This window comes from Bos grunniens, chromosome 22 (assembly GCF_055505025.1).
Source record: "Bos grunniens cultivar Pamir isolate PY7600 chromosome 22, Bosgru_T2T1.0, whole genome shotgun sequence".
In the NCBI taxonomy this organism is placed as follows: Eukaryota; Metazoa; Chordata; class Mammalia; order Artiodactyla; family Bovidae; genus Bos; species Bos grunniens.
Window position 1 is genome coordinate 11,345,015 of NC_141186.1, and position 27,082 is coordinate 11,372,096.

The 27,082-nt window shown below is 46.7% G+C and overlaps 1 protein-coding gene and 1 pseudogene across 2 annotated transcripts in view; both read left to right on the top strand.

The window, feature by feature from the left end:
- ITGA9 (integrin subunit alpha 9) overlaps positions 1–27,082 on the top strand; it is a 364,736-nt gene that overhangs the window by 168,058 nt on the left and 169,596 nt on the right. For both annotated transcript variants that reach the window (XM_086365876.1, XM_086365877.1), the window contains exons 16-17: positions 6,510–6,659; positions 22,048–22,124. In XM_086365876.1, the coding sequence (XP_086222002.1) occupies positions 6,510–6,659; positions 22,048–22,124 (227 nt within the window). The remainder of the gene's footprint in view (positions 1–6,509; positions 6,660–22,047; positions 22,125–27,082) is intronic.
- Positions 8,930–9,688, top strand: LOC147348023 (ATP synthase peripheral stalk subunit d, mitochondrial pseudogene; annotated as a pseudogene).

Genomic DNA, 27,082 nt, shown 5'->3' on the forward strand with positions numbered 1-27,082 from the left:
CACATGCTTCTCTTCTCTTTAGAATCACGATCCTCAAGTCCTGGCTGCCTTTAGTAGCTCTAAGCTTTTAAGTTTGTCTTCACAGACTCATAAGACTGCCAGGGACTCAGAACTCCAGAACTCAACCTTTTAGCAACCAGTTCACAGACAGATTCTCAGCCTCTTATTCCAGGCTTCTTACAGACAAGGAAAGAGTTCCCTGCATCACCAGTCCCCAAGCTTTTTGGTGGCAGGGACCAGTTCCACGGAAGACAGTTTTTCCACAGACCAGGGGTGGGGGGGATGGTTTGGGGATGGTTCAGGCACATTACATTTATCAGTAATATGCCCTTCCTGTGAGTGAGGGGGAGCAGCTATAAATACAGATAAATACAGAGGCTGTGTCCACCCTCACCTGCTCTGTGGTCTGATTGAGGACCCCTACCCTAGATAGTTCCCTGACACCTTTAGACAGGTTTATGTGTGTATGTGTGTGTTGTCTAGCTTTTCTGGTTGTTCTCAGTGGGATGGTAGATCTTCAACAAGTCCCTCTATTAGTATTATCACTAATAATAAATGCAAAATACTAACAAATGCAAAAATCCTCAGTTACTTTTAGAGGAATCTTTAAGCTTGTGACAGTTCTAGGCTGTCCTCTAACACTTTAACTACCATTCTCATAGTTATGATTATTGAGAGAACAGAAAAGGCCTCCACCTCCAAGACTTCTCATTTCTCGGATTGCCTGCAAGGTAATCATAGACAGTAGAGTTGGGTGTGCAGTAGTAGAGTTGGATGTAGAGAGCAGAGGAATTCTGAGAAAGAATACAGGAGGGAGTGGACAAAGAGATCATGTTTGGAAAAAGAAAAGTACTGAGGCCTTTAAAAAAAACAAAAACCCATAGGGGGTTTTTCCCAAACCAAATATCTGGCTTAATGCTAGCTGCTTATTTGTTGGCCTTCTCTGTTATTTGCAAATTGAAAGTAAAACCAACCCTTCCTATTTTCATTTAGTTTACTACTATAGCTGCTAGTTAGCTAAGGAGGATAAAAACCCTTTATTTCTTGGAGAAAAGCAGTGTGAGGTCGGTTTCTAGTTCACCTGGCTGGTCAAGAGGTGTGTGCTGCTCGAGTCCTACTCGTGTTGGGTCATGGCATGGCTTGCAATAGAGTCCCCCAGACAGTGGTGCGGATCTTCCATCAGCCAGGTAAACGGGAGCTTTGACATTCCTTATACTCACCAGGGAAAATTACCTGGTTCCACGAGTAAAGGAGACAGAAGACTTTGGGACTTCTGACTCTCACAATAGCCTAGATGCCCTAGGATAACAGGGCAGAGGGTCCTCTCCTCTGGTGGGATCTTTGTGTGGCTGGCCCCTACCAGTCACAAGTATACCCTGGTGGGGTATACTTCGATTTCTTCTGAGTTAGTTCGATTTCATTTTCAGAGCAAGGTCATGAATGACAAGGAAAAGCTTGAACAACAAAGAAGAGCTCCCCATGAAGGAATGGGGGTCCTCAGTTACGTTTCCTTAAGAGTCTCTCTTGCTGTTGTCAGCAGACTCTCCTGGGCCCTGGAGAGTCCTTTCTCAGGGCCCCAACACAGCAGCTCTGTGTGTGAGGTGCGCCAAGGGAGGAGGAAGGTGTAATTCAAAGGAAAGCAAAGCCCATCCCTGGGAGGATAAGTGGACAAGCTCACAGTGTAGACAGAGGGTCTGTAGTGAGTTTGGATGGGCCATTGATGGGGAGGCTGGAACAGGGGACCAAGTTTGTGGAAGAGAAAGGAAGCCTGGGGTTCTAGGCCCAAATCAATGTATTCTGGGAGATGCTTTGTGAAGTTGGCGTCTGGAGGTGAGAAGAGGATTTCTGTGTTATAACAAAACTCAGTAGGTTCACTGCTGAATGACTTAGACACCCATTCCCTCTCCTGGTTCCCCGTGGTGATGAGAGGCTACCAGGTCCACCGGGGGGCATCTTCCATGGGTTCTCTCTCATCCCCCACCTCTCCTCACCAAACTCCAGTCATCTCCCTCCGCTGCTTCCTGTCCCCCTGCTATGTCCCGGCTTGGTCCTCTTCCCAATACAGGTGGTTCATGTATTGGTGTGTGCTAAGTCGCTTCAGTCACATCCGACTCTTTGCAACCCTGTGGACCATAGCCCACCAGGCTCCTCTGTCCATGGGATTCTCCAGGCAAGAATACTGGAGTGGGTTGCCATGCCCTCCTCCAGGGAGTCTTCCCAACCCAGGGATGGAACCCAGGTCTTTTTTGTCTCCTGCATTGGCAGGCAGGTTGTTTACCACTAGCGCCACTTGGGAAGCCCTCCAAGGTGGTACTTACTAGTGGGAAAGAATCCGCCTGCCAGTGCAGGTGTCGAGAAGTAAAGAGATGCGGGTTTGATCACTGGGTCAGGAATATGCCCTGGATTAGGAAATAGCAGCCCACTCCAGTATTCTTGTCTGGAAATTCCATGGACAGAGGAGCCTGGCAGGATACCGTCCATGGGGTCATGAAGAGTCAGATGCAACGGTGGTGACTTAGCATACACATTTTCCCCCGGGGCCCCTGTTTATACTGAACCCAGCAGACCTGCACCCATCAGTCCACTTCCATGCTACAGCCTGAGGGATCTTTCTGTAACAGTGTCCTTGCTGGCCTCCCTACCTCCAGTCTCACCCCTCCATCCGAGAAACCAGAGGGATTTTTCTGTAACACAGCCTCTTACATCACCTTATCTACCTGCCAGCTCTGCCTAGAGTTTAGATCGAAATCAACACACGCTGTAAGTCCCCCTGAAATCTGATCCCTGCTTTAGCGTCTCTCCTCCCACCTGCCCACAAGCCTGATCTTCCCACCTTTGCAGAACACATGTAATCCACTGGATGGCTGTGGCCTCTCCCCCTGCTGTGTGTACCGGCCATGCCTGCTCTCTGGCTGACGTCTGTCTGTCTGTTGAGTCCAGGAGCACCTCCTCTGAGAAGCCCGACAGCCCTTAGTCCAGCTCGGGTACCCTGCTTGTGCTCCCAAAGCCGCCTCTATCCTATGCGACTAGGTCATCACTGCCTGCCTGTTGCCTTCAAGGGCTGTCTCCCTGGGGCCCAGCCCATTGCCTGGCGTAAAGTAAGCACCCAATGAATTTCGAATTGCACGCATGTCAAGTTCCCTATAAAACCTCAGCCGCTGCAAAATCTGCCACCAGTCTGAGGTTTCTTTTCTGTGCAGCCTCCTTCAGTTTTCAGAACAGGAGACTACAGTAGATTTTTCCCAGAAAAGAGGTGGATTGTTGGCTTTTGGTCTGTCAGAATAGGTGTGTATTCAGCTTGGGAAGTTTTAGTGTGTCGTGGTGAATATTTTCAAGCAGTAAAAAAATTTCAGTGATGAGGGTCTGCGCCTAAACCATAAACCTCCGTCTAAGGGGTCCCTTCACTTCAATGCAGTGCTGAGCTGAGGGAAGCTGCGCTTCCGGAAATGCAAAGGAAGCCATGAAAATGGTGCTGCCACCTTTCCTTTGCAGCTTGGATAAAACCAAGCACAGTGTGGGCAAGAAGGGCTGTTCTTTGGGGAGTGCTGGCTCATTTCTATTTGCCATGCCCTCCCCTGCCTCCACCCGCAGCTCAGTGTGGGGTGGGACCCTTCTGCACAGAGCTTTTGGGACACATCATAAGAAGGTGTTTCTCAGACATCTTAGTTAAAACTGACTCATGCAGTTAGTGCCAGAGCACAGCATCTGCACCCCTAGATGTCATAGTTCATCACTCACCCCAAATAGCTGTTCCTCAACTAGGACTTCTCTCCACATCGGTCATGGCTTGAATGGCTGCACATTTAGAAATAGCCCTCGTGCAAAGTCCCTGTTAATTAGTTATTTGTCATTTATTCACATTCTTCCTGGAATGAGGGACATTTCTTTCTTGGCCTGTGTCCCCCTAAGTAGTTAAGTAATATTTCAAGGTGAGGTCAGAACAATTGGGATGTTTTTTAAACAGCACGTGACGACTTCAAGGAAAGCAATTTTGCTTCTGGTTCTAAGAATGAGTCCAATTCTGTCACTTACTGGTTTGAGGGTGAAGCACAATTTATTTGAGCTCTGGGGCCTCTGTTTATCTCATCTGTAAAATGGGAGCAACGCAGACCACCAGCTCAGGTATTGTGTGGATTAAGTAAAGGGATGTCTGGGGGAGAGGTTGGCCCAGTTTCTAGAATACATGTGGTAGCCAGGAAACATTCAGTGACTTCTGCCTCCCCCAGCCCCATCCTCCGTTCCTCCCACAAGAATAGCATCGTGTAATAACTGACTTCTTTTGACATGAAGGATTTAAATGCAGAACCTTAAGGCAGTCATTCTTAAAGAAACACTGGAGCATTTATCTGTGAGAACATTAAGACTGCACTCATTCACTGTTCTCTGCACCCAGACTTTAAATTCTGTTTTGGAGAGTCAGTCAGTAGGCACCTGGATCCCAGGTAGGTGTTTTCCTCCTGGAAAGGACATGAGTGTTAAAGATCTGCTCCTAAAATCTGAAATTGGAGAGAATTTTCTGGAAGTATCTTACCCAAAGGCTCACCTGTCACTCCCCTGTGAAGTCCTGTGTTTTATTTATGCAAATGATTGAATCTCTTCTCAGCTGATTGCTTTTCTGAGCACAGAGATAAGCCACCTCCTGGTCACTCAGACTCCCATCCCTAGAGTGATTTGTCCCCCATGCCCCACATTCAGCAGCCCCATCTGCTTCCTCTCCCATGCCACTCTGGCTCGGATGCCATCTCTTCTCCTGGGCTGCTGTGGGAGATTTTCTATGTCTCTGAACATGCTCTGTTCCACGTACATACCCCCATGGAACTCCCAGGAAACACAGGGTTCTGTGCCCCAGTAAACCTGGGGTCACCCTACTCTTTCTGGGAGGCCGTTGCTGTAAATACATACAATAAACAAAAGACACAAACCCCTCTATTTAACCTGGTGCCCCTGCCCCCCAGCTTGTTCGATCACAGACCCTTTCATTTACCCCCTTCCCGGGGAACTGAGGCTCACAGACCCATCTTGGAGAATGCTGCTACCAAATGGTCAAATGGGCTGCCATTCATTCACTTATTTAAGCAGCTCTGAGTCCAAATGCTGGTGGGTAAGGACCTCTGTGGAAAAAAAAAAAAAAAAACTCTGTGTTAAAAAAGGGTGGGGGTGGGTAGCTCTATGTGCTAACCTGGAACCACCTCCAGGATGCAAGCTGAGTAAGGAAAGCAAAGTGCAGCCATCATTTACCTAAATGTGCTTAGACTGGACAGATGCCCTGAAACCGATAGGCATGTCTGCCTCTGGGGTGGCACTGGGTATCCAGGCGGGTGGGGTGGGGTATGAGCCAGCTCCTCACTGTGTGCCTCTTGGGAACTTTAAAACTTTCTACTGTTTTGAACACTGCACTCGCCTGCTTCCAACTCCACCAGACTTTACACAGAGTGTAGTTTGAAGTCCTTGGCTCTGCTTGAGGCTTTGGGGTTGGGTGGCCTCTGCCCGCCCACCTAGCGCCTCTCACTCCTGCTTGCCTGCCGGCTCCTGCCATCTCTCCTTGACAGATGCAAGCAATGGAGACGTGGCTCATTGGTGCTACTTCTCAGATTTGCCCTGCTCCCCTTGGAAGCCCACCTTCCATAGTGTGTGCTGGCCAGGGATGCAGGGAAACTAATGCTTTATTCCTGCCTCGCTGTCTAACTTGTGAGCCTGGGGGAGCCGGAGTCCCGGGGAGGCAGTGGAGCAGACTGAAGCAGAAAGGCCAGGAACTGAGCTGATGTGACTCAGAATCCTTATTAGCCTTGTGGCCTGGGGAACTTGTGCCTTCATCTCCCCTTTATTATACAATGGAGGGGAGTAAGCCCAGCTCTCATGCTCTGGGTGTGTGGTAAGCCACACACCTTACCTCTCAAGAACACCTTGCACAGTGCCTGGCATCTTGTCGGTGCTCACTGGGACTATCAGCCTATCACTCCCTTGGCTCTTGAAGTCCTAGGATCTGAAGGAAAGAACACAGGCCTGAAGCCCGACTTCACCCCTGGCTCCAAGGAGCCCAGCGCTGGGAAGCCATCAGGCCCCAGTGTCTACAGGTCCCCTGCCCTAACACAGAATCTGTATTTATCTCAACTCAGAAGAGCTTTGATGATCAAAACCCCATGGATTGAAAGGGTTAGTGCTGCACTGTGAGTACAGATGCTCGCCAGCCCGCCAACTAGCTTATAAGAATATTTGGAAGATGACTAAGGTAATGTCTTCCACATGCTAAAGAGACCATGATTTCGCACCATGCAAGGTAGAGTGGGAAAACCCCCACTTATTAGCGGAGTGACCTTGGACAAGACAGTCACTGCCCTTGGCCTCATTACCTCATCTTAAAATATGAAAGCAATAAAATCCAGTCTCACAAGGGTGGTTTGTGAGGCTCACACGGGGCAGTCCGTGTGGAAGGTCTTTGTAAACTGTTGAAATGCTCTGCACATGTCAGCAGTGCCCGCCGTTCACGTGCCTTGTGTTTATTGTTTCAGCGGAGAGTACAGGATGTCATCAGCCCCATCGTGTTCGAGGCGGCCTACAGCCTGGGCGAGCATGTGACGGGAGAGGAGGAGAAGGAGCTGCCAGCCCTGACCCCTGTGCTCCGCTGGAAAAAGGGACAAAAGATTGCCCAGAAGAATCAGGTACCTGAAAACTCATGGTTGGGACCCCAGGTGGCAGGTGCACATGTACAAGTAATGGCCCCGGTGGCATGGGAGCCCAAGGCTGGGCACACCCCCTCCTGGGCCTCCCTTTCCTGATCTGCAAAATGCTGAAATGTATGATTTGGAGGGTTGTGTCTAATAACCATGTGATTTAAACTCATTGATTCCCAAACAATTAGAAAATGATGATCCCTTTGAGGTCATGAACTGGCAGCTTGGTCTCCGCACTTGCATCCTTTTCCTGCAGCATTTCTAGAGCTCAGATCAGTACCTAGTGAGTGCTCTACATACAGGTTTTATTGATGGGACTGTGAGTGGGTGATGAAGCAAGAACTTCCTCTTGTTAGAATTGGTGGTTGAGTTGAGAAAGCTCAGCTCAGTTGTCTTTGGAAGGCAAAGCACCATGAGTGCAGGCTGTCACCATCCTCCCCGAGCTCAGCAGATTCTGGGCTGTGCTGCTGTGTGGAGGAGCTATATGGGAGGCAGCCTGTACAAGACCATATGGAGTAGGAGTGAGCCATGAGCTAACACCACGTCGCAGCACTGGCCTGTCTGCCCCAAGCAATCTGGAAGATGTGCGGTGCTGACTCTGTTGCAGGAAATATGCACGAAATCTGCGATCCCAGGTCTGAGTCTAAATCTTTCTCTAACACCCAAGATCATCACAGATCCAGGACCTGGGGAAGGTCAGACAAAACAGTTTTTTGGCTAAACCAGACTCCTGGGTGGGGTGGGGACAAAGCTGTGGAACCTCTCACCAGCCCCACCCTCCATAGTTCTGACTGCTCTGAACTTGTGGGAAAACTAGCAGATCATGACCCACGCCTTGCAGATGAGACTTGTAAATAGAACCATAGAGAAGAGTTTGGAGTTCGAGATATAAGATTTTTACTAAGATGTCCCCATTTTCTCCCAAAGTCTGTCTCATGTGGTTTTGGGTCAGGTTCCCCAGAAGCAGTGCCTGAAACAGGGGTTTGGGAGCACTTGGTCTAATGAGTCGGTGTTCTTAGAGAAATCTGGAAGGAAAGGGAGGAGGGTGAGCAAGGATGTGCTCTTGGGCAAAGTCTAGCTTTGGCCTGAGGCTGGGAGCTCTGGAGCATAAATTACACCGAAGAGCCATCCTCTCCTTGAGGGGAAGGGGCTGACCCTTTGTACCCTTATTAGTCAGCTGTTGGCTGACTGTGGGGGGTGGAACTATGGGGGATTGTATGACTGACTATGGGGGATTGTAACCATCCTTGAAGGAGACTCTCTCTAGCTGTGGACAGTTCTCCCAAAATTAGAGAGACTTTTTTTTTAAGGACCCACCAGCTTGCAAGCAGGATAAACCCAAAGTATCCTAGGTACATCATTTTGAAATGTCACTACGCCTAAGACATAAGGAAAATTCTTAATGCTTCCATGACAGAGTACAGGATGGTGATAGTGGGGAATATATGTCCTCTCACAACATAATTAGAGTCACGATAAGTAATCCATTAGACTTCTTATTAGTAAGACTGGAAACTAGCATATGTGAAATAAGGGCTTCAAAGCTCTGAGAAAAGGTGATTTTGAAACTAGGGTTTTATACGTAGCCTAAAAGTCAAGTATGAAATAAAATCAAGTTGAAATAAAGTCATTATTCAGACAAGCAACTACCCAGAAAGCTTATATCCCTGGTAACCTTTCCAAGGAAGTTACCTAAGATGCACTCCAAGAAAAAAGGGTGACAGCTAGAAGGAGCAAAAAGTTGAATGTGAGAACAAACTCTTAGAAGTCCAATGATAAGAAATTCCAGGATTACAGTTGTGCAGCATGTCTAAAAAACAGTTGATCAGTTTAGAGCAAAGGATTAATGAACTTTGAGAAGAATGAAGCCAGCCATAGACAGAATAATAAGAAAGCAGCAAATAATCAGGACACAGTGTAGGTAGAATGTATGTTTTCTATGGATACAAAAAATGAAGGCAATCAAAAACTCCCAGAAAAGTAAAAATATGGCTAATATGTCATGGTTCAATATAAAACAAAGCATGGTAGGATGTGAAGCCAGTAGAACAGCATATGGAAGAGAAGGATCTTAATACTAGAAACATTGCCCCTTAAGTAAAAGTTGAGTTTTCTGGTCGTTTAACTTTGTACCTGTGTAGAGGAGGATTTGTAATCATGACATTTGTCTTGGCTCTGCTGTGAACAGCAATCATGAGGCCATAATACTAGCACTGTTCATTGGTGTTCAGTATTTAGAGTTTAATATAGGACAACAGAAATTGTTTTAATATCTTAATTTTTTAAATTAGTGAGCCAAAGATATTGTAAAACCTGATGAAACTGTAAAAAGCTGTTTATTACTTAAAATTTCAAAGGGTACCCAGGTCGGTAAAGGATCTCAAGATGGCTGGACGGAAACTTGCTCTAAAAACCATTGACTGGGTAGCTTTCGGGGAGATCACCCCCCCCAAACCGGAAGGCCGTGACTAACTCCTTCAAGTCCTGGAATGAGATGCTCACCTCCAGGTTGGCTACTCTGCCTGAGAAGCCATCTGCCATCGACTGGGTTTACTCCAAGGCCAACATGGCAAAGGCTGGCTTGATGGATGACTTTGAGAAGAAGTTTAATGCCCTGAACGTTCCTATACCAGAGGATACATATACTGCCCAGGTGGACGCTGAAGAAAAAGAAGATGTAAAAAGTTGTGCTGAGTTTTTGTCTCTTTCAAAGACCAGGATTTAGGAATATGAGAAAGAGCTGGAGAAGATGAGGAACATAATTCCATTTGATTAGATGACTATTGAGAACTTGAATTGAAGTCTTCCCAGAAACCAAATTAGACAAGAAGAAGTACCCCTACTGGCCTCACAAGCCAATTGAGAGCTTATAAGCTCAAGTCCATGGGGTCACTAAGAGTCGGGCACGACTGAGCAACTTTACTTTCACTTTTCACTTTCATGCATTGGAGAAGGAAATGGCAACCCACTCCAGTATTCTTGCCTGGAGAATCCCAGGGACAGAGGAGCCTAGTGGGCTGCTGTCTGTGGGGTCGCACAGAGTCGGACACGAATGAAGTGACTTAGCAGCAGTAGCAAGCTCAAGTCTGGGAGAAAGCTCTGGCCCTTGAATTACAAACTCTGGACATTAAAAATGATTACATAGCAAAAAAGAATTGCAAAGGTTACCAGTAAAGCAGTGCTTCATAAAGTGTGACCACCCAGCCAGCAGTATCAGCCTCCCTTGGGATAATGTCAGAAAAGAAAATTCTTGGGTCCCACTCCTGACCCTTTGAATTAGAAACTCATGGGGTGGATCCCAGAAACCTCGGTTTTAACAAACTGATTAGGTGAGTCTGATGCAGTTAACAACTGAGACAGTAGAAGAGCTAAGAGTAACTACCTACCTATCAAAACTAGGAAGGTGAATGGTGGGAGGGGACCTTTATGTAGGTGAGTTCAATTTTTATCTATCATGGAAGGAATTCAGTGAAATAATGTCTAAATCCGATAAATCAAGAAGAAATAGGATTGATACTACTAATTTTCTAGGAATTTTCTAGGGACATGGAAATAACCATCCAAAGAAACATAAAGGGACATAACCACAATGGGTAATAGTGGTTCCTCCTGAGAGGAGGACCCAGTATAGAGAGGTGTGGGGTAGAAGGTTATTATTTTAACCATGTGATTCTTTGGTTGAAAATGAAAGAAAAATATTGTCCTTAGATTGAGAAGATTGTCTAGGAGCCTGAGAAAAAAATTGGGGAGAGTGATCTTTGCTTTACTCCTTTTCCTGATTAAATATATATGTATATATATATATATACATATATAAGATAATTTAATGATCTTCCTCCATGTGTCTTCCAGATGTTGGCTCAGTTTAAGGGGAAGAAACATTCTGAGAGCTAGGCCCACTGTGGGAAGCAGAGCTGTTTTTTGACTTGTGTATATGTGAGAGGTCCACAAAGAGCATCTGACCTCTTTCACAGGAAGGAGTAAGCTCACTGGAGCTCTTCATTTTGCCAGATAACATTAAAATGTAAGTGCCATAGTCTCTTCAGCGAAAAGGCACCAAACCCATGCTGGTGCACAGGATTGCACAATGGAGCAGGTTAAATTATGGCGATCCTTTAGAGTCAAGAGTCTTCCCCCACTGATGGTCTAGTTCAGGTGGAATAACTGCACAGACAGTGCATATAACATGTAGTCAGTGACTAAAGCATGTTAAGTGCAGGCTTACTGATGGATCCCAGGCTTTTGGCAGAGAGTAGGAGTGAGTGAGGCAGGCAGGAGGCCAGACCTTCCCTCTGCAGGGTGAAGAACAGCCTTGGGAGAAAATGGCCTCCAGGGTAGGTGCTAGGCTGTCTGAGTGAACAGTGGGGTTGCCACCAATGCTGAGGATGGATTGGGATTCTGGGCACTCGGGATATTGGCACCTTACCCTGAAAACCTCTGTAGGACGTACAGTCTGTTGAGTGTATTTTTCCACCTTAAAATTATAAGGAAAGCAGAGACCTGCCTGTCTGTCTCCTCAAGAAATATTTGATATAAAAGTAACAACAAGTGTTTTATCCATTAGTCAGAAGGGTATTTAAAAGAACTATAAATCTAAGAGCACTTCAGTTAACTGAATGTCTGCTACATGTAAGACCTGGATAAAAAGATAAATGAAACTTTGCTGTACTAGTAGACTTAGAGACTATAAGAATAACATATAGCAGATTCAGAAAGCCAGATTCAGACTAATGTGTGTGAATTTCACTCCGAGACCTCTTCCAACTGAAGATGCTCCAACTCAATGGACATAAATTTGAGCAAACTCCCAGAGATAGTGGAGAACAGAGGAGCCTGGCATGCTACTGTCTATGGGGTCACAAAGAGTTGGACATGACTAAGAGACTGAACAACAACAACTCTGCAGAAGGGAGAATTGGAGGGAGATTCATGGAGGAAGTAGGATTTGGATACTTGGGACTGGAGAGGTTTGACGAACAGAGAAGGGACTGATGGATGCTAATAGTCTTCCATGTGGCTGAAGTGAGGGGAACGAGATGGGCCTTCAGGGCTGGAGGTATAGTCAGACAATCTAAGGCTATCTGGTTACTGACCAGGGAGTTGGACTTGATTGGTCTTGTAGGGAACAGGAGATGATCACATCTTCTTGAGACAGTCTGCCTGGGCCAGGGGCGGAGTGGGGGCCCGGTGGGGGTGACGGGGCACTAAGGAGCTCTCGTAGCAGCCCCAGGAAGTTCTTGCAGGTCAGTTCATGAAGGTCCTGTCTGATATACTCATAGTTGCTAGAGGGTCTCAGCTGCTGAAAGAAGGTGGAACAGTCCTGGGAAGCCTGCTGGCCTGTGTGCTGGGAAAGAAGCAAGACTATCATGGGGGCCCTTATGTCCCCGCTCCAGATGAGCATACTAGTGGCAATGACAGAGGCCCTCGTTTCCCACCTGTACACAGAGTAGAGCTTTGGAAATGATAACTGCTCTCAGGTTTCCTCAGGAGGACCCCAAAGGGACCTAGTCGGAGCTGGGCTTCCAGGCCACCCACTGCAGTAGACAGAATGGACCCTAAAGATGTCCACACCCTCATTCCTGGAATCTGTGAATATGATGCATTACATGGCAAAGGGACTTTGCAGGTATAACTAAGGTTATGGGCTTTACACTAGGGAGGGTATTCTGGAATATCCAGCCAGGCCTGATCTTTCTCCACTTGGAGGAAGGAGGAAGGTGGTAGAACAGAAGGTCAGAGAGATCTGAAGCTTGAGAAGAACTTAGCCTGTCATTGTTGGCTTTGAAGATGGAGGTGCAACTTGACAAGGAATGCAGACAGCCTTGAGAGGCCCGGAGAGGCTCCCTGATGAGTGTCAGCAAGGAAATGGGGACCTCAGTCCTACAACCACAGGGAAATGAATTCTTCCAATAACCTGAATAAGCCTGGAAGCAGATTCTCCCCCAGAGCCTCCAGATTAGGACCCAGATTAGGTAACACTTTGATTTTGGCTATTGATCCCCAATACCTAGCACTGCCTGACTCACAGAGGTTGAGTAAACCTATCTCAGTGAAGAGAGCCCTTCTGAGGGAGCACAAGGCTGGGTCCTCCTGTGGAGTGTGGACGTCATATCAGAATGTCTCCACTACAGATTCAGCAAAGCTCTGTATATGCTCCGTGAACTCTCTAAGAATTCCTCCCAGGCAAGAGAGCCTGGTGTGTGATTTAGGACGATCTTCCTACACCACAACACATTTGTGCATGTGTGAGTATATTTTTTTTCAAAGACTACAATGAAGGAGATATGGCTGGTGAAACCAAAAGCATTGGCTGTGTTAGGAATACTCACTTTGTCATCTTTCAAGGGAAAGGTGAGCTGTTTTACTCTAATATTAACATTTTGCTACGTCAAAGCCATGAACTCTGAACCTCCATTGTGCTGGAAACCATCACCATCTGGACCTCCCACCCCAGCCCCTCAATGCCAGGATGTATTGGGTGCCAGCACTGTGCCCGTGAAAACTCACTGTTTGTTCAGCCTGGACATTAGGTAATGCTTTCCTGGCTGAGGTGCCTAACTGGCTTCAAATGCCGTTACTTGCAGCTAGAAGGACTATTTTCATTATCATATACAAAGTCTGTGCAGAAGAAAGGAAAGTTGAGAGGTTGGCAGGGAGGAGAGAACAGAGGAACTTCCAGACATCAGAGCTGGACAGGTATCAGAGACCATCCAGCCTGGGGTGTGCCCACACCTGGATTCAGGGGAGCAGGCTGGCCCAGTGGAGGAGGAGGAGGTGTGTTAGAGGAGGAGGTGTCCACCTTCCTCCCTGTTTCAGCCAGATCAGTCCTACTTTTATAGGCATCATCTGTTTGGCATCAGCTTCTGGCTAATCTTTTCAGAAACAGCACCATGATGAAATGTATGGGAAAACCATCTAGTTTCGCGTACATGTGAGGAGAACAAGTGTGTAGTTCAGCGTCTGATCAGGATGTCTGGCTGTGTCTGCAGCTCAGGCTTCCCGTCAGGGTTAATCCAAAGAGCAGAGGAGAGGACATGCGTACTGTCAGAGGCCAGGCTGTATGTTCAGTCACCAGTTGAATTTAGTGGAAAATAAAGTGAATAAAATAATGGCTTCCCCCAAGTCTTTAGCCTGTAAAGATTTCTTCTGTTCTGTCCTGCCTTATTGAAAACCTCCCCCACAAGCACATGGAGTGCATGTGTAAACAAGCGAGGGTGCACGTCCAGTGGACAGTCTCTAACTGGGGAAGAAATCCTAGCCCCTTTCTCATTATCTTCTGAGATGACTCAGGGAATCAAAGGCCAGACTCTTGCTACTTGAACTGATGCCTGGGGCCCATTCAGGTGAGGTTCTTGCAGAGAGGGGAGGAATCTTCTCCAGCTTGAAGCCATCTTTCTCGTTCCTAAATGCCTGACTACCTCTGACTCAGTGGCTTTTAGAACCTGGCTAGCATAGTCTTCTGGAGAAGGCAATGGCACCCCACTCCAGTACTCTTGCCTGGAAAATCCCATGGATGGAGGAGCCTGGTAGGCTGCAGTCCATGGGGTCTCGAAGAGTCGGACACGACTGAGCGACTTCACTTTCACTTTTCACTTTCATGCATTGGAGAAGGAAATGGCAACCCAGTCCAGTGTTCTTGCCTGGAGAATCCCAGGGACGGGGGAGCCTGGTGGGCTGCTGTCTCTGGGGTCACACAGAGTCGGACACGACTGAAGCGACTTAGCAGCAGCAGCAACAGCATAGTCTTCCTTTCCTCTGACAGCACCAGCCCTTTTCCTTGAAATCATTGGTTCTGTTTTCTGCATCTTGTGACTAATTAACAGTAACTTTCTTTAAAAAAAAAAAAAAGAAAAAGAAAGAAACATAGAACTCAAAATGATTCCAAGATAAAAATCCAGGCAAAGAAATTACAGCCCTTCAAAAAGAGAAGGCGGCTTCCCAGGTGGCACTAGTGGTAAAGAACGCACCTGCCAATGCGGGAGATGCAGGTTCGATCCCTGGGTTGGGAAGATTCCCTAGAGAAGGGCACAGCAACCCACTTTAGTGTTCTTGCCTGGAGAATCCCAGGGGCTACAGTCCACGGAGCTGCAAAGAGTCGGACGTGACTGAAGTGACTTAGTGCATGCGTGCACACACAGAAGAAGAGGAAAAGAAAGAAATTCTGGTCCTGGGGAAGGGGGGAGTAGGAGATCCCTAGAGAAGAGTTGACACTGAGGTTGTAGAGGGACATGAAATGTGATGTGGAAAAGGCCTCCCAGTCCCAGGTGGACCTAGAAAGGGCACTGGGAAGGTCCAGAGGCCAGATGCAGGCCCAGGTGGGCAGGACCTCCCTGAGCAGCTCCACTGCCCACTCAGTTATCACAGGGTTTGAACTAGATCATCAAAATGTTGCCTTCGGGCAGCAGGGGGTTTTCTTCCAACCATAGGGCCATGATGTAAACCAAAGGGTTCCCAAAGAGAGAAGCATTTATTCCGTCCAGGTTTTCCACAGAGTAGGGGGTATGGAGGTAGGCAGGGCATGAAGCAAAATCTGTACCATGTGAGTTGTTTAGAGGGAGACCAACAGGACTCCTCCCATGATTTCAAAATCTGAAAGGACAATTTATATAGACCCTGAGATAGAAAGAGTTTCTCAACTTTAATTTTATAAAGTATTTGTCTTTATTTTTGTGGACATGATATTCTTTGGAAAGCAAGTCTGTCTACATGACCTGCTTTTAAATACCAAGCTAAGTTATTTGGGTACAGGAATCAATAGAGCTGAAATTCCTGGGACCACCCTGAGCTCTTTAATGTGCCACATTAAGGACACCTTTCCCTGGAGGAGGAAATGGCAACCCACGCCAGTGTTCTTGCCTGGAGAATCCCATGGAGAGAGGAGCCTAATGGGCTACAGTCCATGGGGTTGCCAAGCGGCAGACATGACTGAGCAACTAACACTTTCTTTCACTTTCAAGGATGACTTTGGATTCTGGAAAAAGCATTAAAACAGAATTGGGAAAGAGAAACCTTTTACACTCAGGTCATGGCATTTACATATACACGCATGTTTAATACTGTGCTAGGTGCTGGGGGCTGCAGCTGTGAGTTACGTATAGCTGGGACCTCCGGGAACTTATGTGGGACAATGAGAGGAACTACAGTTCAGAAATGTCCCTCCTGTTGTCCAGGCAGAGATCCTCTACAAAGTCAGATTTTCATCAGGAAATGTCTCACTCATTTTAGCTTACAAATAGCCTTGGGGTGGGATTTGAAAAGCATTAATTCCCACGCAATCCAATTGTCCTGTTTTCTCAGGTCTCAGCATGGGACTTGGTTGCCATAACAACCCTATAAACAGTGTCTAACCTATGTCAATGATCGTATATATTTTAAAGCTAATATCACCATCTCCAAGAAACTGATCCTCCTCTGAACGTGACAGCTGGGATAGACTAAGAATCTTACTTCCTGCTAGATCATTAGGGAACATTTTTTTTTTTTTCCAGTGTAGATTTTGGTGAGAGAAAAGGGGCCCTACAAGGCTTAAGCAGCTGGGAGACCTGCTACTTTGAAGTCAGTCTTGACCAGGGCAGCCATTGAGCCATCACACGCATCCAAGGTTCTTTAGGCCTTGGTGGCCACAGCTTTGTGAGAAAAACACAGCTAGCTCCAGCCTCTGTGCTCTGGTTCAGAGCAAGATGTAACCTGAACTGAATTCATTGTGTTCAACCCCCACCTCCTCCATGACCTAAAGGGAACGAAGAAATAAGTATCCAAATGTTCTAGAACAAGAATGGACAAGCTACACTCTGCTGGCCAAATCCAGCCTGTTTTTATAAATAAAGTTTTATTGAGACACAACCATGGCCATTTCTTTAAATATGTCTGCTTTTGCTTTAGCAACACAACTGAGCAGTTGTAGCTGAGACCACATGGCTCACTGCTGCTGCTGCTGCTAAGTCACTTCAATCGTGTCCGCCTCTATGCGACCCCATAGATGGCAGCTCACCAGACTCCCCCGTCCCTGGGATTCTCCAGGCAAGAACACTGGAGTGGGTTGCCATTTCCTTCTCCAATGCATGAAAGTGAAAAGTGAAAGTGAAGTCGCTCAGTCGTGTCTGACTCTCAGCGACCCCATGGACTGTAGCCCTCCAGGCTCCTCCATCCATGGGATTCTCCAGGCAAGAGTACTGGAGTGGGGTGCCATTGCCTTCTCCGACATGGCTCACTAGGTTGAAAATATTCACTATCTGGCCCATTACAGAAAAATCTGGCAGCCTTCCTCTAAAAGAAGAACAGTAAGGACTGGGGGAGAAGCTGGAGAAAGGATTTTAAAAAGAAAAGTATATTCTCCAGAAAAAGCTGAGGTGAAGCTCAGGGTGAGGAAGGAGCCAGCATGGAGATCTAGTCGGTGAGGCTGAGGAGGCTTCTGGGTGTCCAGAGCACAAAGTCAGAGGAAACGGTCATCTCTTGAGAGAAGGGATTTAACCTCCTGTAACCAGAGAGGAGTCAGAGATGATGGCTTCTTAGCTCTGTTTCCATTTTCCAGAAAGGCTGCTTCCAGGTTAAAAAAAAAAATTGACAAGTCTTTCCTGAGCAGAGTTGAGGCTGGAGGGAGTGGAGAGGCTGCTTCTGACTGGATTGGGATTGCCTGATTTAGGCAGCAGAGCTTGTGTTTGCCCAGAAGATTAGGGAAACACGTAGAAGCAGGCATAAGAGAGGCTGAAAATTTGGTAGTTTGGCCTACTGGCTTCAGGGAGAACGTGCACTCCTTCCACTTTGAACAGGAGAAATTGTTTATACTTGCTCCTGGGAGCTGTGCCATCAGCTGGCATTCTGAGGCTTCAGCCTGCCCATGCTTCTGCCCCAGAGAGATGTGTCTCAGTTCTTTGGGAAACAAAACTGTCCCTTGCCTAGGGAGACTCAAGCGCAGGATCTCTGAGTTTCCACTTAAGTCTACAAGAGGCATGATGTGAGTCTCTTGATTTGCTGCTGTCTTCATATTTTACCTATAAGACAACTTCATTCCCAGCCTGGGGAGGGTCTTGCCTAAGCCAAGGCTTTACCAGTGCTTGGAATGCATGGCCCACTTTTGTTCACACCATTCCCTGAAGTAGGGGAGGCTATAGGTTGAGGAGTATTCCATTAATCTCTTGCTGTATAACAAACTATCCCAAAACATAGTGGCCTAAGATAACAGCAGTCATTCACTTTATTTATGAATTTGAAATTTGTCAGGGCTTGGGCAGGGCAGCTCACTTCTGTTCCATGTCATGTCAGCTGGGGCAGCTCAGTGGGGCTGGGAGACCCACTTCAATGCTGGCTGACTCCTGCGGCCTTGAGTTGATACTGCTGGTCAATTTCTGTCCATGTGGGCCTCTCCATGGGAAGCTTGGGCTTTCTTGCAAAGTAGTAGCTACATTGTAAGAGCAAAGGCCCCAAGAGAACTCAGAGGAAGCCCAAGTACTTGTGATGACTAAGCCTGGAAATTGTAAAGCACTGCTTTCTCTGCAGCCACAAATCCACCTAGATTCAAGGGGTGGAGCGTCAATCCCACCTGTGTATGGAAGGAGGTCAGGGTCACATTGTATAGAGTGCAACAGGAGACATTGTACATTGATTTTGAGAATGTATAGTTGTCTACACACAAACACACACACACGGAGTCAACTTCAACTCTGTCTCTGTGGTCTTCTCACTGCACCGTTAACTCAGGAAACTTCATGCCGCTCACTCTTACAAAGCGTCATTGTCACTCACCTTTGCTGGTGTAGACAGTGATGCACAGCGATGTCTAAAACAAGAACAACGTGATAGCCACAAGCTCCCACACTGAGAGCTAAATGCTAATCTGGATTCACAAGAGTCACTGATGCTGTTATTTTTTTAATTTTGTAAATGTGCAGATTAAGTCCTGGATTAACTTCTGAGCTTGAGCTTATCTTCTCACTAGAGTTTGTGCTTAATTTTAGCTGATCAGTGTAAACACTCACCTAATGTGTGTGTGTGTGTGTGTGAGTGTGCATATGGCAGACTCAGTGCTTGCCTTTGTTGGATGGAAGTTCAACAGCATTGGAGGACTTAACAGCCAGAGAAGTTAGTTTGCAGGACAGGAAATAGAGAGGAGAGTACAAGGGAAAGTCCGACCAGGGCAACCAGTTCCTCATGGGGAGGCTCTGCACTTGCCTGTAGCTGAGGGACAGGGCTTTGCTGGGAGGCTACAGGTTTGTGTTGATGAGCAGGTTATTTGCATTGGCTCACATTCCAGGGGTTACCCCATCTCTCAGAGCATGTGGGGTCCTCCACTGTTGACTGGGCACATTCTACACAGCAGGCTCTGAGGGCATGCATGGGGGTGAAGAATACCAATACAATCCCCCATCTTCATGGAGCATCATTTCAGCAGGGGAGAGAAACAGGAAACACCTAATGATAAATTAGTTACAGTCAAGATGAGCAGTCAGAGGAAAAGTGCATGAACTACTAGAACTTGTGACCGAGCCCCAGCTCTCTGAGGGCTCAGGAGTGTGGTTTTGGTTTGCTGACTGAAGGATGAGAGGACACACACCAGATGAACGTGGTGGAGGCCTTTGGGATCAGCCTATGGGGAGGCCCTGGGTTGTGAAGGTATAAGGGCAGACTGAGGGGCGGTTGGCATGAGAGAGCCAGGGTGACAGAGCTGAGGAGGGCAGGGACCAGGTCTTGCCAGATTGTGTGCCATGGGGTGGCTGTAGGTCACTTCTGCCTTGTCAGTTTTCACCTGCTACCCATCCCACCTCCAAAGGCGGGAAGTCAGACCATCTCTTGCCTGTAAAATGGGAGAAATACTTGCAAAGAGAAGCCTGTGACCAGGGGCAGAGCTGGGTTTAGGGGAGTCTAAAGCTTATTAGGATTTGGGAGGAGAGTTTCTCTTGGGGAAAGTCAAGTAACATTGTGAATAGAAAGTAAGATGCAAGACTGCAGTGGGAGCGTGTCAGTGAGGGCCCTTCAGCCCAAAGTTTCATTGTCTTGGTGGTGAAGCCACTTTTTATGTTTCTCCTCATTTCTAACCTCAGAAAGCCTTCTACTCTCACATGAGATATTCGTATAGACCTCACATCCACTTCTTGTTTTCTCCTCAATTGAGATGGCAAATAAAGCACAAATGCCTTCTCTCAAAATCTTGGAAATTTGGCTCTCTTCTTGCCCCCAGTATTGTCCAAAAGAACGTGGGAATGTCCTCTTTCTGCCCGAGACTTTCATGAGTTTTTTTTCCCCCACACTCAAGGCAGAGAATGTTGGCTGGGACACATTATTCTCTTGGAAATGTGACACAGAAATATGAATTTCCATAAGCAAAATTACTCTGTCTGGTTGGGTCTAGACTGTTCTTTGGCCGGCACATTTGCTGGAGTGCATATGGATGCTCTGAGAAGCCGCCCGGACTTGTCCTTAGGGAGGAAAGCAGGTCACCTGGAGCTGTGTTCTCTGTGTGTGTTGGAGGGGGATCCACACATATGAGGAGTGATGATGGGAAAGTTGAGTAGTGAATGTAGATGACAACTGAAAAGCAACCACAGGCTTTTCTCTCCAGAATCCTACTGAAGCGGTTAGAGCAATGAACAATAATGAAGAGTCTCTGTCAGCGTGGACGCAGGCAGCTAAAACATCAGAGTGGCTGAGAGCAGATGGAGGGAGGGATGGACAAGCCCACCAGGTCCCACAGAAAGAAGAAAACTCTTAACTCCTCCCCAGAGCCACTCCTGATTCCTGGCTACTCTCCACAGAGAAGCCCAGTTCAGGCACACACCGCAAGCCCCCTGGAAAGATGTCCAGTTTGGCACAGTGAGCGTTGGGTCCCAGAACTAGGTGAGGTTTGGCCCTCAAGGCCCAGCCCTGTTAGAGAAAGGACACTCTGTCTGGATAACTACCAGCTGCCCCACCGAGACAGAATCCCTTCAGCCTGTTGTGGTGCCCTCAGCCTCAGCATCTAATAATTGCCTTTGACTTTCCTGTTTGGAATTAAAATTATACCATGATCTCCTCACTCTGGCAGAACCCATCTCAAATACAGACTATCTGCTTCCCCAGGAGAGCAGAGGGAAATGTCCGGACAGTAATCTAAGAGTTCGTTGTCTTGACTGGGTTATTATTTACTCCTATCTGAGAGCATTTGAAGATCTTCTCAAAGATGGGAAGAATACCTGTCAGATACCTTTCTTGAAAAAACTGCTTGAAGTAGCACTTGAATCGCCTGAGAAATGAATCAGATAAAGGGTGCGCTCTGTGGTCAAAGGCACCCCTGACTTGGGTTTCCGGGTTAACTGCTGAGGACCCCTCATTGTGGAGACAGCTGGCTCCCTGGAGGCGGGGGGCTTGTGGGAACTGTAGTAGGGGTGGGATGGGGGCGCAGCCATTCCCGCGAGACCACTAGCACATTAACGTGAGACCGGAGAGGGTGACGGTTAGAGGTCGCTCTCCGCCAACGGTCAGCAGGACTGTGGTCCTCTAGGTGGAGAGCGCAGTAAGAGGTGGCCCTCAGCCTCCTAGGCCTCCAGCCCTCTGAACTCAGGCAGCAGGTGAGCTGGACCCTGGGGACAGGCCGAGGGTCGTGTCCTGCAGGCTACAGAGGCATTGCCATGGCCACCCACTGGCCTTGGTCCAGGCCTGGAGGAGGCGGTGAGCCTCTCCCCACCCCCACCTCGCAGTCTAACGGTGGCGGGCATCTCCATGGGTCAAGGTCTGAGGAATCTGGCCCCCATTTGGGTGGCCTGAGGACTCTGAGGGCTGCCCGGTGCTGGGCGCCTGGCTCCCTCAGGGATGATGGCCAGGGGGGGTCTGGGGAACCATCCGTGAGGGCGTCTTGGGCTGAGATCCACCTCCTCAGCTGGGCTGGGCACTGCTGGACGACCTGGGCCGGGGGCTGGACCAGTGCTCCAGGCAGGGGGACAGGCCTGCTCCGGGACCCCTCTTCATAGTCAGGCCTGGCCCCCGGAGGTTAGACTTGGAAGTTGAGCCTTGGGACCTTGACAGAGAATAACACTGATTCCGGTGGAGGTTTATGAGAAATGGTGAGCTGACCTCAGGAAGAAGTTTGTGACAGCTAACCTCACCCCTCCTTCACCTTTCCACTAAAACAGCTTTGCTGAGAACTTTTGGGGACCTCAAGAGATTTTAAGGCGTGAGCCACCTGTCCCCTTGCTTGGCTCTGTATTAAGCCTTTCTCTGCTCCAAACTCCAATATTTCAGTATTGTATGGGCTCAGTGCCAGTGCCCAAGTCTGGGCACACAGATGTGTGTTTGGTTACAGGCTCACGGGAAGAATTCCCGCTGATTTGGAAGGAAGTAATTAGTTGTTATTTACTCATTTGCCGCTAACTCCAGTTCCACCCTTCCTCTCGTGTCTCCCTCACAGACCGTGTTTGAAAGGAATTGCCGATCTGAGGACTGTGCCGCCGACCTGCAGCTGCAGGGTCACCTGTTACTCTCCAGGTGAGCTGGTGCCCCCTTCTCCACCTTGTTCTAAGAAGTTCTGGCTCCAGGCTCAAAGTCTATATGTGTAGAGTTCCCCACTGAAGAGGGTAAATGCAGTTGGTGGGTTTAAAATGAATAGTTGTAGTATAAGAAAACGTATATTATACTGTAATTTTAACAACAGCTATTATTTTGGGGGGGGGGATGGTTTGGGTTTGGTTTTGTTTACAGTCTCAGAAATCTCACAATTGGATTTTTATATGTCTAATTTTCCTGAGTATTTTTGATGTGTGTATGTTGGGAGGTATATTTTAGGTTTACTCATTGTATTAAGTTGAACCATATGAAATGGCCAATATTTAACTGTTTGAGACAACCCATATGATCCAGTTTATTACTGTATAAAGGTTCTTTTTATTTTTCTCACTTAAAGCATCTGCTTTAACAATAAGTAATGGTTCTGTGACAGGAGGGGGTGGAGGAGAGGGGCAGCTGTCCTGATGAGGGGACAGATGGCCCCTCTCCTGGAGCAGGGCTTCCTTCCACAGGATGTGAGCCCACTGCTAAAGGTGAACCTTCTGTAAAGGCCTTCCTGTTTTCTCTCTGTCAGCCTTTTATTTCAGTCATCTTTTAGGATGAAGACGCTGGTCCTGAGTCATTTAGCCACATCAGAGAATGTGTTCCTTTTGAGACAATTCGTTCTCAGAGAATTTTAACTTCCGTACTAATTATTACCATTTCTCAACAATAGTCATTGGTGTTGATAGGTATCCTTTGAAATCCATACTGTATGCCTCAACTGTGAGAATTAAGTTTGGGGGGAGTGAAAGAAATATCCCATCATGAACCAGTAACTGCACTAGACACTTTTACTTCTGTTGACAAATAATCTACAATTCATCAAAGGAAAGTAATACTAAGATAATTCTTCATTTGTTTGCATTTATCAGGGGAAAGGTGTAAACCACCTCCCCAAACACACACACACACACACACACACACTCCTCCAAACCTCTTAAATATTAATTGACATTACTTTTACTTAGAACTTAGTGTAGTACATTAAAGTAGTACATGTTTTGCCAAGCTTAGAAAATTATTTCAATCTGATAAGTGGATATTGGAATTTTTTTTAACATTAGTAAGAAGGACCTTCTGGAACCTATGAGAGAAACCAATTTTAAGGAAGCTTCATAAGTTATTAGATCACAACTTTTAGTTTTAGAAAAGTCTTCCAAAAAGTATTTTAGGGGAAAAGGAACATGAAACAAAAATATATGGATTTGTTTTTTATTTTGAGGCAGATTATATATAGTGGACATTTATTTTAGATCACTGAAAACTTCATGGGGTGGGAAAATATTCACTTGCTCTCAGGTTAAATACTAGAAAAGTTCTGATGTTCTTGCTCCCTGTCAGGGCACGGTCAAATCCATCTCTGTTACATTGTGCTCTTCATATGTGAAGAAGTAAAACCCAGGGCTCGTGGTCATTATCCTTAAAGCTGGCTCTGTTGCCCAACCCTGGCCTCCCAAGAGTATTGGTCAGAATTGGATCTGCTCTCTGGGCCCAGTTACCAATAATACTAGAACAACTGGTGTGGTTGGCCAGGGCCCAGACTCCCATATATATCAGCTAGATAGAACCACAGAAAAGTACTGTGTAACAAACCAGTCAAAACTCAGTGGCTTAAAATCATTTTTTTCCTCCTGAATCTGTTGGTCGACTGAGGGTTGGCTGGTCCTGGCTTGATTCAGCTGCATCCTGGTTGACTTGCTTATGAATCTGGGGTTCAACAGAGGGGAGGTGGATCTCCACTAGGCTCGAGTGACTCAGTTCAGCTCTACTTCATGTGTCTTTGACCATCCTGCTGGAACCAATGGCCTGGACTCAATATATTCTTCTCATGGCATGGCACCAGTATAAAAGGGCAAGCAGAAACATGCAATAACTCTCAAGACATAGGCTTACAACTGGTGTATTCTTAACTTCAGCCTTATTCTAATGGTCACAGAAAGTCATGTGCCCAAACTCAAAATCAAGGGACTAGAAGCTATGCTTTGCCTTTTCAGTGAGAACTACAGTCACATAGCAAAGGAGACAAATTTAGAGAGGGGTGAAAAATTGGAACCATAATGCAATCTATTCTGCTACATAAAGAGCAGGATCGCCCTGTTGCTTTCCTGGTACCTTATAGTTTTGGGTACTATTTCAGCCTTTCTTGTAGTTCCATCTTCCTACAACTCATACACAAGACCTAGAGATCGGGGGAGGAGATTTTTCAAATCTCCGAATCAGTATCTTTGGACCAAATCGCTGAGCCTCTCCCTCGGGTGAGTTATTTCCCAAGAGGCCCCTTGGTTTCTCAAAATAGCCTGTTGGCTGGATCCCCCATTAAACAAACCTTCATTATACTCTTGGGCCCATCGTTGCCCCCAAGGGAGCCATCAGAGAAACATTAACTGGTAATTGGATAAGTAGAGATACAAAACCAAGCCCAGGGTTTCAGTTACTTTGAATTTCACCAGATCTTTGTGCAGAGCCAGGCACAGAGAGAGAGAAGGTACAATCAGTAAACTGCGTATGGAAGCCAAGGTCTGAATTTGATTGACAAAGACTCGGTGGCTTGAACTAGAAGTGAGCTGATTTGGTTATCGTTATTGATTTGTTATTGCCTGGGATGGGGTGTACATTCCTTCATTGTTCAAATCAGGGAAGAAATGTGGGCCCTGCTCTCACAGGGTGCCCAGTGTGGGTGGGAGAGGACAGCTGGGTGCTGTCAGTGCCTGGTTAGTGCCGGGAGAGGGATAGATGGGTCATCATGGAGCCCTGGAGCAGCTTCCAAGAGAAGGAATCAAGGGGAATGCCTCCAGGCATCCTGAGCAGAGGGAAAAGATGAGCAGAGGCACAGAGGCTGGAAGGCAGACTTGCCATGCAGATCTGCAGGCATCTGGGGTGAAGGAGGTGGTCAGGAGATATTTTTGGCATGAGCTCCTCTGCTGTAAACATCTTTGCTACAAGCGTTTTTGCTGCAAATGTTTTCAGCATGTAACTGATTGTAAGGCAATTCTCCTGTAAAAGAGAAAAAGTAAGAGCATCATTAAATAGGACATAGTGGAACATTGAAAATGAATAATGCAAATTAAAAGACTATTGCAAAATACATAATATTTGAATACATTTAAAATGTATTCATTTTCCTGTTCAGCATTGCACTTTTTCTTTTCTGTTAAGATTTCTTTCTCCATTTAGAGAGGCCTCAGTTTCCAAATACTCAGATGCACATTTGTAACTGAGCTTTGTATTGTGTTGTGGAAGCCTCTACACTGTTGTGTGTTCCTGGCATCTTGTCACATGTTCAGTGATAGACGTTCCAAAGTTCTATGGGGAATGTGGGTTCAACTCTGTGCCTTCAAATCATCGAAGATTTGCAAACTGATACGTTTTCATTTTCTAGTATAATGTGCAATCCAGCTTTACCCTTTCTTGTTTCACACTTCCAGTAAGTTTTATCGCCATGTTTCCTATCAAGTCAATTTATGTAGTTGTTATCATCTACCACATTAAGACTGCCCGTATCCTTATCACTTTATAGAGCAGTATAAGTGCTAAGGTTTATGTGATGTATATCAACCAATTCTTTTATCTTTTATGGAAAAATTGCCTTGTGACAAGTTAGTTATCTGGCAGAAAAATATTTGCCGCAAAAATGGTTGTGATAAAGGTGTCTGTGGCCTGAACACAGATCAGGAGGACACAGGAAGATGTAAGAGAGAGAAAGAGAGAGAAGCAGCAGATTGTGATACACCTATGAGTTTAGGCTTCGTCCTGCAGCCAGTGGAGGTATAGCAGAATAGTAGCATAACTGCATTTAGCCTAATAGGAATGCAGGTGGGCACACCAGAGGGGTGGGGAGAGAGGGATAGGGGCAGAGAAAGGGGCAAGGGCAACGGGACTGAGGGCCTGTGGGTCACTGGGTTCTCTGTTCCACTGAGAGAAAGTGTGTCCAGCTTGACTTTTGAGTCAGCTACTCTCCCGTGCAAAGAGCCAACTCATTGGAAAAGACTCTGATGCTGGGAAAGATTGAAGGCAGAAAGAGAAGAGGGCAGCCAAGGATGAGACAGTTAGATAGCATCACCAATTCAGTGGACCTGAATTTGAGAAAACTCCAGGAGATATTGAAGGATGGGGGAGCCTGGGATGCTGCAGTTCAGAGAGTCACAAAGAGTCAGACACAACTTAGTGACTGAACAACAATCCCATCATCTCAGTCATCCTGGCTCACGTCCCTGGACATCACCTTGGTCTCAGTACAGGAGCACCTAGACAGGGTTAGGCTTATGAGAGATGTTTATCTCCATCATGGTGCCTCCCCAAGGGTTTCCAGGGGCCAGTTTCAACAAAAATTTTTGCCTTTGTGCTGTCTTTAGAGCCTAGCTCTCCTGTTAGCTGTGATCCACTGTATTATAAGGTTGAAACCAAGGGATAACAGAGAAAAGTTCCTCCGATGACTGGGTAGGCAGCACAGTGCAAGGTGTTGTGGGAAGCAGCCAAAACCCATAGACTGAGGAGCCTTTGTTTTGAAAAAAAGAGAGAAAGACATCTGGGAGTGATTGGGTCACCCTGAGTGGTCAGGGATCAAGCCAGGAAATGCAATCTGTAACCGGGACTCATGGATGTTTTTATTTTTCTCTCCAGAGAGCATGAATTCTGGCAGGCCTGTTGTCTCTTAAAACGATTCAACTCTTCAATTAAGTCTACAATCTTTAATGGTCTTGAGCCTTGTTCTAAAACACGCCACTTCCAAAATGTCCAGGCATAAGGAGGAAGCTGTTTAATTTCTTCAAATAGGACTGAAAATTCCATTTGTAAAGTGATGCAACTATGTTTCATTTCTTTTGTCTGAATACTTATAGTACCTAGGAGTATATCACATGTGATTAAGGTAAAGAAGAGAGAAATATACACTATGGCAG